Source organism: Cyprinus carpio, chromosome A7, assembly GCF_018340385.1.
Source record: "Cyprinus carpio isolate SPL01 chromosome A7, ASM1834038v1, whole genome shotgun sequence".
Taxonomy (NCBI): Eukaryota; Metazoa; Chordata; class Actinopteri; order Cypriniformes; family Cyprinidae; genus Cyprinus; species Cyprinus carpio.
This window is the reverse complement of record NC_056578.1, coordinates 29861469-29873986: the sequence shown is the minus strand read 5'-3', so window position 1 is coordinate 29873986 and position 12518 is coordinate 29861469. Positions and strand designations below refer to the sequence as shown.

The 12518-nt window shown below is 36.5% G+C and overlaps 1 protein-coding gene across 2 annotated transcripts in view; it reads right to left on the bottom strand.

The window, feature by feature from the left end:
• The window catches only part of LOC109112428 (arf-GAP with Rho-GAP domain, ANK repeat and PH domain-containing protein 2-like), a 76580-nt gene that overhangs the window by 31435 nt on the left and 32627 nt on the right, over window positions 1-12518 (bottom strand). For both annotated transcript variants that reach the window (XM_042760795.1, XM_042760794.1), the window contains exons 10-14: window positions 12325-12431; window positions 7329-7528; window positions 5236-5321; window positions 4747-4929; window positions 1485-1659 (exon numbers count right to left, since the gene is read on the bottom strand). In XM_042760795.1, the coding sequence (XP_042616729.1) occupies window positions 1485-1659; window positions 4747-4929; window positions 5236-5321; window positions 7329-7528; window positions 12325-12431 (751 nt within the window). The remainder of the gene's footprint in view (window positions 1-1484; window positions 1660-4746; window positions 4930-5235; window positions 5322-7328; window positions 7529-12324; window positions 12432-12518) is intronic.

Here is a 12518-nt window from a genome sequence, read left to right as displayed (position 1 = left end):
ACAATGGAACTTGTTGCAAGTTGAATGTGTGTGTATGTGTGTAAGATAATGACTGAATTATCTGACTTAATAGCTTGTAAATGTGATTCTAAGTTAATGAGGCCATAGCTCCACACAGATTTAGAGGTTACACAAATGTCCTGCTGTTGTTACGATAGTGATCTGTTAGTAGGTTTAACAAAACATTGGCAGAGCACTGTAAAACATTTGTGTCTGTGCTGACTGCAGGATAGCTTAATTAGGATCATTGGCACACTTTCAGTAAAGGCCCCAAATGAGCAATGTAATGACACATACACAATCTACAGCTAATTATAGACACTTTCAGGGGCAATGCCTTCTTGAAGTAAGGATTTGTGTGTGTATTAAAGTCCTCCATTAGCCTGTGAGTAATGACAATTGTGATGAAAATCTGACTGTGAGTACCAGTTAGACTTCACCAATCAATACAGCCAGAGTGTATTTAAATGATCAACTATGTACAGTATTTATAATCTACGCTGCTGTTTAAAATTTGGGGTCAGTAAGATTTTTTCTTAAATTAATACTTTTATTCAGCAAAGAATATCTATTGTGAATAAATGCTGTTCTTTTGAACTTTTTATCCATCAAAGAATACTGAAAACTGTTCATACAAATATAAAGCAGCGCAACTGTTTTCAACATTGCTGCTGAAAATTCAGTTTTGCGATCACAGAAATAAATTACAGTTTCAAATACATTAAAAAAAGAAAACTGTTTTTTGAAATTGTAATAATGTTTCACAATATTACTGTTTTTATTGTATTTTTCATCAAATAAATGTTGCCTTGATGAGCATAAGACTCTTTAAAAGCATTAAAAAACCATACTGGTCCAAAACTTTTCAACAGTAGTGTATGTCTTCTCCATATCTGCATTGATAATATGTTTTACACACAGCAGTTCTTTCATGCATATTTGATAACATGTTCACTTCTTCATGAACTTCATTCCCTATTCCTTCAAAAAGCTGCCAATGCAGGTTGAAAGAAGTCTCTTACGTTCACCAAGCCTGCATAGATTTGATCAAAAATACTGTAAAAACAGTAATAGTGTGAAATATACAATTTAAAATAACTTAATTTTTATGTATTTTAAAATGTAGCTTAATTCTGTGATGGCAAAGCTGAATTTGTAACATCCATTACTCCAGTCTTCAGTGTCACAAGATCCTTCAGAAATCATTCTGAAATGCTGCTTAATATTTGTGGAAACAGTGATACATTTTTTTCTGGATTCTTTGATGAATAGAAAGTTCAAAAGAACAGAATGTATTTGAAAAAAAATAATAATAATAACTACGGTCACTGTTACTTTTGCTCAATTTACTGTGTCCTTGATGAATAAAAGTAGTCATTTCTCTCAAAAAAAACTCAACAGTAGTGTATATGTGGTGGCACATATTTTACAAGTACGGCGCACTGTACGCATCATGATGAAGTGAGTTTCTTAAGCACACACACCTGAGAGCTTGTTGTGGTGGAGAAACTCCATCTGCAGCCTCTGGCCTGCTTTCTGAGCCATTAGATAGGGGGTGGAGTACTCAGGGTCACCTGTCGCACACATCACATCCGCCCCACTGAAAACCAGGGCCATGGTTTGCAGGATATCAGGGAGAACCACTGCAGCACACAGGGCCTTCGGACACACACACACACACACGCACGCACAGAGGCAGGGAACAAAACATGTAGTATGAACAAAACTGAGCGTCAGTTATGGGAAGAGCACAGCAGCACTTTTGGGCACACAAAGACTAGACTGAATCTGACAGCACATGATGAATTAACTAACAATATGGTCAAAGTACCACTCCTTTTGCAGCTATATGGAAAACAAATATTTGTAGCATGCAGCTATACTTGGAATCTTGGTATGGAATAACAGTCAGTCCAATTAAAAAGAGATGGAGGGGGAAAGAGTCAATAAATACAATAGTGTGTGTCTCTGAGAGAGCGAGAGAGAGAGAGAGAGTGTTGGCAGGAGTAATTCAGTCGAACACTGCTTTCATCTAAAACAGCCAGCCAAGCTATCGATCCCCCTCAAACAAGCTAGATCCGCTGGAGAACAAGGACATTGAGACAGTAAACCACACACATACACACATATACATACCTGCCACTACCAAGTACAGAAGAATCAAAACATCTCAATTTTTTTTTTTTTATAATTTCAAAATATTTTCTTATTTTTGGTTAAAAAAATATCATTCAAAAGTTTTTTGTTTTTTTTTTAAAGAAAATATTTTTATTAAGCAATGTTATTTTTATCAAATCTATTACAAATAAATGCTGTTCTTTTGAATGATTCATTGAAGAATACTGAAAAATCTGTATCATGGTTTCCACAAAAATATTAAGCAGCAACTGTTTAAACACTGATAATAAGAGTATTTCTTGAGCACCAAATCAGCATATCAGAGTGATTTCTGAAGGATCATGTGACACTGACGACTGGAATAATGGCTGCTGAAAATAAACTATTTTAAAATATAATAAAAAAGAAAACGTTTTTTTTTTTAATAACACAACAGAATATTACTGTTTTACTGTATTTTTCATCAGATAAATGCAGCGTTGGTGAGCATTAGAGACTTCAAAAAATTTGTAAAAATCTTACCAACCCCAAACTTTTGATTGGAAGTGTATGTTATTAGCATAATAATTTGAGTAAAAAAGCTGAACTGGAAATAAATAATTAAATACATACATACATAAGAATATCAGAATATTTCAGTATTTTGGTATTTGGTTTGTCTGTTTTTTAATGATAGCAACACTTCACCGGCTTTAACTCCACAAGTTCTGTGTCAACCTGATGATCATGTTCTCCAGGATTAGGCCTATATGAGATGTATGTACAGACAGAAATATGATCAGTGTCACTTTTTTTATTTACTTGATGACAATAATAAATTTAGAAAAATAAGGATAATTTTAATTTTTCATGCATAACCTTTGTGTGCTGTACAAGATTAAAAAGTATATAACACCAGTTCCCTTTCATTCTGTGTCTGGGTTGCCTTAAAATGTTCTTCCAATGAGATAAACCCCAAGGGCGTCCCTTAATATGTGTGTGTACATATTTTTACAGCAGTCTTTAATGAATAGAAAGTTCAGAAGAACAGCATTTATTTGACATTGATTCTTCTCTTTTTTGTAACATTATAAATGTCTTTACTGTCACTTTTGATCATATGTGTGTGTGATGCCATTAAGATGTCTTCTTTATGTATGAGATGCCATTGAGATCTACAAAAGCTCACAGTTGAATGGACACTCATAAACATCCATTTGTTTTCTATAATGGTGGGGACTTCTATCACACTGAGCAAATTTCAAACCTCTCTGCATTTTAACATATTCATTTTCACATGCATTTGCATGCTTATTAAGCAGTTAAACTTTGGCTGGTCCCAACAAGGAAAGGAAAAGAAAAGGATGTGGATGTGTGGCCAAGTATGGTGTCCCATACTTTGAATTTTGTGCTCTGCATTTAACCCATCCAAGTGCACACACACAGCAGAGTAGTGAACAAACGCACCTAGCTCAAGCGTCTCACCTCAGTTGTGGTATCGAGGTGGAGAGAGCGCTGGATATTCACTCCTCCCAACCATGGACCTGAGACTCAAACCCGCGACCTTCAGGTTACAAGTCCGACTCTCTATCCATTAGGCCACGACTGCCGGCACCTTCAGGTTTTACTTTTAAAGAACTTCTTCTAAACTTAAAAGCACTGCCTGCCAGGCTGACTACTACTTGAAACTTCAGGCTGAACGAAAGTATCAGACAAGAGCTAAAATGAAAACTTAAAGACACATATCACATCAGGGCTTAAACAAAAACTTTGAGAACAGGGAGGATTTTTCTGGAACATTTTGTTTGTGTCTGTCCCAGACGTACCTTTCCATTTATAATCTAATCTCACCTCTATATGTACCTGGCACTGTATTCTTTATCTTCCTCTCACTCTTTGTCTCTCTCTGACACACACACACACACACACACACACAATCATATAACTTTTTTCAGAAGAACGCCTGAGAACTCCCCAGTGCTGCTCTCATCTCACAAACACCTAATCCACAGTTCCAATCCTCCCTCTCCTTCTGTTCCCTCTCTTGCCCCCCTCTCCAGAAAACAAAAGCAGGCTTGATCTGTGTTAGTGCTGACGGGGAGGAAAAACTGCATCCTTTGGCTTAGAAAAGAGCAATGCGGACAAACTCAGTGAGAACAATCAAAACACACACATACACAAAATACAGAATAATTAGGAATTATGCACAATAAATCCTGTTAACTCATAACACATCCAATTATCATCTGTTCAATTTCTTTAACATCCTGTCAAAAAAATGTGTTTTCTAGCTATAACTTTACAGCACTTGTAGTTGATTGTAGTTGATTGCAGTTATTTAGTGCTATGCAAAAAGAAAGCGGAATCTTAGCATGGTTTTATAACCCTGGCAACCTGCTCTGAAATTTGGAGAGACAGTTACCATGGTAACCCTAATTTACACCTGGGCTATCAGGTGAGCCACAGCAGCAACAGATGTACACACACACACACACACACACACACACACACACACACACACACACACACACACACACAGCCACCAACATCTCCAGGCCTAATGGGCCTTTTAATGAGGTAGGAAAAAAATAGCACTAATCCAAAGGCCAACGTTAGCACACAGAGTCTCTCTCTCACACACACACACACCTTGTTGAGTTCCTCTTGAGTGTTCAGACATTCTAGAACTTTCTTGTACTTCCTCTTTTTGTACTTCCTGCAGATAAAGGATGCACGCTGCTCCGGCGATGGTTGCTTGCAAAGCTCGTCCTCTGGGGGAAGATTTGCTTCCCAGAAGCTGTTGGAATTTTTATTCCCAACGTCTAAAAAAAGCTAAAGAGAGGGACAGAAAGTGAGGACAATATATTTCACTTAAAAGGTAAGATCATCCCCTCATGTCATTCTAAAATCAGATTTTTGTTCATCTTCGAAAAAAAAAAAAATCTGATATTTTTTAATGAAACCATTTCATCCCTCTATTGCCTCCATTGAGCGGACCTTCAATGAAGGGAAAGAAGTTTTCATTACAAGATAAGCAAGAGTCGTAAGGGTTCGGAATGACATCAGGGTGGGTAAATATAAATCTATAGATTTTTCATTTTTGAGTGAACCATCCCTTTAAAATCAACAGACTGGTACCTCAATGAGCTCATTGGTCCATATGCTGCTGTCTAGCTTCATGCTGCGGACCTTTGAGATACCAGGACCCAGGAATCGATGGTGACCTGGAAACAGATACTGATCTGAACTAATCACATCTAAAACAGACAATGTTGATTTAACGGTCAATTACAGTATGTTAAATTCACAAACACAGATGTTAAAACTTCCTGTTCACTGAAAGTGTCTCGCTTAACCTCAAAACTAAGCACAACTTCACACTTAATGGTATAAAGCAACAACTCGTATGGCACATATACAGACAGAATCACACTAATTATTCATTTCATCGTATCCTTTCCAGGCACTCTTTTCTCCAGCCTGCCACAGCAATAATTGCAAATGAAAGGCGCGGAAAAGCCATTAATTGCTAATGAATCATAAGTAATTAATTGTGTTTGTTGGTCTGCACATTTATTTCGCTGAACTCCAGGCACCGTAGTACTTGTTGTTTATGCGAGAAACAGATGAATTAAACATGGCAGGGAGAAACACATATTTGAATATGGAGTGTGTGATTTTCCGGCATAAATAGCAGCATTTTGGAGTACCAGTTTGCCATCAAAGATCATTATAGCCACCTGAGAGCCGACGGGACTAAAGCTGCTTTGTGTACGTGTTAGTGTGTGTGCATTAAGGGGACTCGTTAAGGGTTTTGTAGTGCCATCTAAAGAAAACTTCTAAGACAGGAAAGTACCTTAAACACAGCGTTTGCTTCAGTGAAAATTTATTTAAAGCATCAAAAGAGAACAAAAACTATCACAAATGTGGAGAAATTTCTCTTTGTTACCTTATTTGAAACTATTAAAAGAAAGAGTGAAAAATGTGGGAGTATCGGGAGTTTCTATGGCAACCACAGCCTCACTTGAGGAATGTCTCCAATCACAGAGTTCGATTTAAAGAGCTTATTGCAATTACATGTGTAAAGAAACAGACAAACCCGAATATATGTCACACAGGCAGGGATGTTGATTGATATCACAGTGTGTTAGAAGATGAGAGGTGTGGTAGAAAGTGACAGAAGTGAATGAGGAAAAAAAACAAGTGGGAACTTTAGATAAGTATTATAAATGTGAAGATGGATCGTGAGAAAGAGGAAATCACTTCACCTGTCTCTTTCTTTTACACACTCTCTGTCTCCCACTGAAGACAATTTGCTTTCATTTAATCGTTAGCTGTTCGTTATATTCCCAGTATTTCGCTCTCGCTCTCCTAATTGTCGGCTGCAGAAGCGCAGATAATTAAAGTGTCTGTGCCATAGATTCCATGAAGGCTGCGGTGCACATTTAGAGAAAGTGTCTCCCCACTCGATGGCTCACTCAGCAGCCATCTGCACACGCTCAGCCAGTGGTTCCTCCTGCATTGTGACCTAACGTAACATTAAATGACTGCATAACTGAAATAATGAGGTAATTTATGGCGTCAGAGGGAAGTCAGAATAATCTAAGCAAAGACAATATTGTGATAAAGAGCAGAGGGACAGAAGAGAGATCGAGTAAGAAATGTGTGTGTGTGTGTGTGTAAACGGGACACTATACTGAGTGAAATAGAGGAAGGGGAGAGAAAGAGAAAAAAGAGATGGCATTTACTCTGTCCCTCTAAAGTACAAATAAGGAACAAATATAAATCTATTTGTGTGTGTGGTATTTTCATTGTTTTATGATGCAACAAATGATCCTTCAGAAATCTTTCTCATATCTGAAATTGGATATTGATTTTTTTTTTTTTTTTTTTTTTTTTTTGGGAACTGTGATACATTGTTTTGACTCAAATATGTTCAAAAGCAATAGCCTTTGTTTAATTTTTTTTTTCTTTTGAGATTTTTAATATATTTGTTAACATAACTTCACTTGATCAATTTAATGAGTATCTGCTTAATAAAACTATCTTTTTTTTTTTTAATCATTCTGATCCTTAGCTTTTCTTCAGTAGTGCATGTGGAGTGAAATTTTGAACCAATTAACACAGAAGACACAGCAAGTGAACTTTTATTGCTTGATGCTTTAAGGTGTGTGGTAAAGACACTGCGTGTTTCATGTTATATTCCTGTTGTGTTCATAATTGTTTCTTACCTGCACAATTCTTGCAGATGACCACACACAGGTTGATGGAGGCCCATTCCGGCTCAGGAGCCTGACAATCAGCGCACTTCCTGTTGGACTTGTTGAACCAAACCTTCTCAAGCACCTCGTAATTGCATAATGTCTCTACGATGGACTCTTGAACTGCCTCTATCCATTCCTCTCTCTCATGCTCCGACTCCACTGAGAAACTGACACATATAACACAAAACTCTTAGATAAATTTGATCAGAATGGTTTCACGTTAAGTATTACAGTAGGTGATTTAAATAAAGGCATTCTCTCGGCTCTTTAAAGCATTATTGACTCTGATTAGCTGTCAATGTTTTCACCGTTCATCAGCAAAAAAAAAAAAAAAAAATTCTGAAAGTGATTCCAATAATATCATTCCTCTGTGCCTTTGAACAGTTTGAGTCCCACTGGGCCCAGATCAAGTAGCAGACAAATGACAATGGCAAACCAGTAATAGATCTGAATCTGCCTTTCATTTCCATTATGACCCCCTCTGAGCCCATTATTTTAAATGAGCACAGAGAACTTGATATGTCATTTCTTTGAAAAATTAAAATTATTTTTCCAACAACTAATACTAAATAGACGGCCAGCCTCATATCGCTCAATGTTCAGAATGCGACTACAAACAGATCAATATTCTGTCCTGTGCACATAAACAAATCTATGAGATAAAGAGAAAAAATCTTTAACAATGTGCACCAGCCAAGGAAAGAAAGCGATAGCTTTTCATTGTTTGTTGTTGTTATTGTTGTGTCTTTTTTTTTTTTTTTTTTTGCAGGGGAACTACATCAGTCATAAAAGGATCATTAAAAAACAAACATGAAAACATCTCATCGATTAGGCCTCCGCAAATGGCTGCTTTGTTGGAAACATCAGCTTGTGTGGGGTCACAGGTGAGCGATGCCTGTACTGTACAGCCATTATAACAAAGCTGATATTTAAAAAGAAAAAAAGGAAGAGAGAGGAAGAAAAAAGAGATCAATAATGAGTGTGCTTCAGATGGATAGTATCAGAGCGGCAAGACAGTCATAATGAGAGAGTGGCTGCTAGAAAATAACACAGCAGGCAACAAACTCTGAAAAATTTATACTAAAAAGGCTCAAAAAGGAGAAATTGATTGAGTTTCCTCTGCCTTTAATAAATCTCACACCATCCAGCTATGCAAGCACTCAATTTCATTATACACAGGTAAAAAAGTTTCAACTGTATGACACTAATCTTTTCGCAAAGTTCAGCCGTTTAATCCATATTTTATTATAGTTGGTGCAGTCACTTATACTAAGAGTTAAAACTCCTTAATAGATGAACCAAGACAAAAGTTTCACATTTACATTTACGCATTTAGCAGACGCCTTTATCCAAAATGACTTACAGTGCATTCAGACTAACATTGTTTTACCTAACATGTGTTCCCCTGGGAATCAAACCCACAACTTTTGCGCTGCTAACGCAATGCTCTACCACTGAGCCACTAGAAACACTAGTTCACCTTTCCTGAAATGTTACAAACTAGGTAGTGAATGTAATAGTAAGTAGAAATGTTTTTGTTTATTCACTTCAGGTTTGGTTAAAACAATTCATGTACAATTCCAGATACAGTTGTGAGAAAAGTTATGGATACTTGATATCCTATAAATCTGGAATTTTGTAGGAATGGTTCAGAAATGGTTATTTCTATAATGGTGCAAATGCAAACATACACTAGAGCCCTGCATGGGACTGTTTTCTTAATCTTGCTCCCGCTGGATTTCTGACCATTATTGCCCATTCCTGCAATGCGTGTGTGTTCCACTCCAGCCTGCTCACACAATTTTTGTGTCCATTCCCGCCTGTTCCCACATTCTAATTCTAATTCTCCCACAAACATTCTAATATATAATTTCCGTGCATCAGGGAACCGTTATTAATATGCAGGGTATTGAAATCGCTTTTGAATGATCTCTCACTGTTCACTTTAACTTTCAGTTTTGCGATCACATGCACTCTGTTTAAAGGGACCGCATATTACATTGTGTTTGTCAATGAGCTCAGGATCTGATGAGCAGCAAATCCTACACCATGGTTTTGTCAGTCACCAACTCGACCTATGATCAGCGAAATCTGACTCCCGCAGCTTGAGGTAGAAAACCTTTGAGCTGTGTTTACGGATCAAAGTGCAGAACAGTGAATGTAAATTTGTATTATTGGTATGGAAATTATATATTTTGAGTATTGATATTTGAGATATGGTAATTGAGCTACTTTGGGCTGTTTTTGACTAACATGGGCTAATTTCGTCATGCAGCCCTGGCAACCCTGTCTGTATGAAGCAGAGCAGACCCTTTCAGTTAAGAACTGTAGCATACGTTTTCCTGCTAACGACAGTGGTGTGGTGCCACAATGGGCAAGTAATGTAATCGGTGTATGACCAAACTGTTTAAAACTGACTACCGCAGCAAGCCTAGTGTTTATGCAACTCATTCTTGATTTGTGCCAAATCGTAGGATGCATCAATGCAGCAACTCAATGCATTTAGGCATGTAGACATATCCAAGACGATCAGCTAAAGTTCAAACCGAGCATCAGAATGAGGAAGAAAGGTGATTTAAGTGATTTTGACCGTGGCAATGGTTGTTGGTGCCAGACAAGCTGGTCTGAACACTGTATTTCAGAAGCTGCTGACCTGCTGGGATTTTCATGCACAACCATCTCTAGGGTTTACAGAGAACAGTCAGAAAAAGAAAGAATCAAGTGAGCGACAGCTCTGTGGGTGAAAATGCCTCGTTGATACCAAAGGTCAGAGAATGACCAGACTGGTTCAAGCTGATAGAAGGGCAACAGTAACTCAAATAACCACTCGTTACAACCAAAGTATGCAGAAAAGTATCTCTGAATGCACAACACATCGAACCTTGTAGCAGATAGACTACACAAGCAGAAGACCACATCGGATGCTACTCCTCTAAGCTCAAACATGTTTCTTAAACATGGCAATGAGTTCACTATACTCAAATTGTCTACGCAGTCACCCAATCCAACAAAGCACTTGGTGGAAAGAGAGAAACACATCATGGATGTTCAGCCAACAAATCTGTGTGAAGCTATCATTGTCAATACGGACCAAAATCTCAGAGGAATGTTTTTAGCACCTTGGTGAATCTATGCCATTAAGAATTAAGGCAGTTCTGAAGGCAACAGGGGTCCAAGCCGGTACTATCAAAGTGTCGCTAACAAAGTGGTGTGTGTATTTCAATCTTTGTTTTAGGATGTGATTAATATGATTATTTTTTAACCAATAGACATCTCTCACTTGTGATTTAAAAGTAAATAAATATCCAAACAATACATTAAATAAGTATTGTAAATTTTATAAGACTTTTTAAGTCACTTGGAATTCACTGGCGCCTAAATAGGTTTCAGGCCTCGAAGTAGAAAAGCTTACACTCTCCAGCATAGTTTAACTTTTGAATGAGATTTTGGAGTAAATACAGCCATTTGTTTTCTACAACCAACACATTTTATATTCTTTGTATGTTGTTTAAGGACTCTTCAGCACATTCTTGAACTTATGATTTTAGGACGCTCTCTCCTAGGGAATGTAGAAATAATTCTTCATAGACTTGAAATCCCTTTTGCACTTGAATACAGTGCAGTTGTGAAGAGCAGATCAACAAAAGTTTTTAAAATGACAGAATAGGTAAATCCCACACTGGAACAGCAATTACCTTCTTTTCAGAACTCACTGATTTTTGAGGTTTGCATATTATCAACAGTGTTGGGGAGGTTACTTTGGAAATGTAATAGGTTACAGATTACAAGTTACCCTATTTAAAATGTAATAAGTAGTGTAACTATTTCAAATACTTAAAGTAATGTAACTGATTACATTTGATTACTTTTCTAAATTTCTAACGACTGGTTTCAAATGTTAGTCATTTTGAAACTTTTAAAGCAGGCAGGGTTTACTTTACAGTACTCAACACTCATTGATGGCAGAATCCTCCATCAATTAAATTAAGATTATAATAATTTATTTTTAAAGCACATCCACCACAAAATCACATATTTTTACTTTTATATCTTTCTGAGGTTAAATACAAATTTAAAGAGAGAGAGAGAGAGAGAGAGAGAGAGAGGAAATATTCAGATGTAACCCCCTTTGTAATCTTTAACATTTTCATAAGTAACTGTAACTGATTACAGTTACATTTGTTTTGTTACATTAAATTCTGTAACATGTAACTAGTTACTCACCAGAACTGATTATCAATTGTCAATTATTTCAAATTCTTAAAGTATGACTTTGCTCCACACAACAATGAGTTTTCTTGCTGTCTAATGTCTACACAGGCACACACACACACACACACACACACACACACACACACACACTCACCAAAGGGACTTAATCAATGCTCACAGTTGATTCCAACATCATCACAGTACACACTAATTTTCCCTTATATTACACAGATGTTTTTTTGTTTGTTTGTTTTTTAGTAGAGAAAGATTTAAATAAAATACATTTATAATTAACATATCATTTGGCTAGAGGATAAAATGCTGTCAAGGTAAGCTGCACACTAGTCAATACGATATTATACATTTTTTTATTAGAAGTTAATTTTCTAAATAACTAATATTCAAATGAAAGCATTTGAAATAATAAAATGTTTATGTAATCATAATCTGTATTTCAAATTTAGAGCATCTCTGAGCTCATAATCTGGAGGCATTTGTGTAAATAAACAATTATTTACACTAAGAAAAAGTCTGACCTTGAGTGAAACTTCAAATAATTAAGTAAAGCATACATTTTTAAAGAAAGTCTGGGTAAGAAGCTTAACTCTGTTTGAAGGTCACAAGAAAAAAATTTTTAAATCAACATCTACCAGTCAATTTATGGTAATATTTTATTTTGATAAGAGATTTTCTTTCTTTTTTTTCCCTGGCCTTATGCTAATATACAGTATATAATATTTTAGCAGTTTACCAGAAGGATTTGAAAGGTGTAGTGATCTCAAATCCTTTCCTCTCAACTTGTTTCACACACGCAGCCGTCAGGTCCACCACAGTGATGGCCAGCCCAGCGTTAAAGTCCTGTGAAGAACCAGCATAAACATCAACACACTCAGTTTTTCATATCCACTTTTTAAAATTCCAACATCAGGAACTGAAATTAAATGA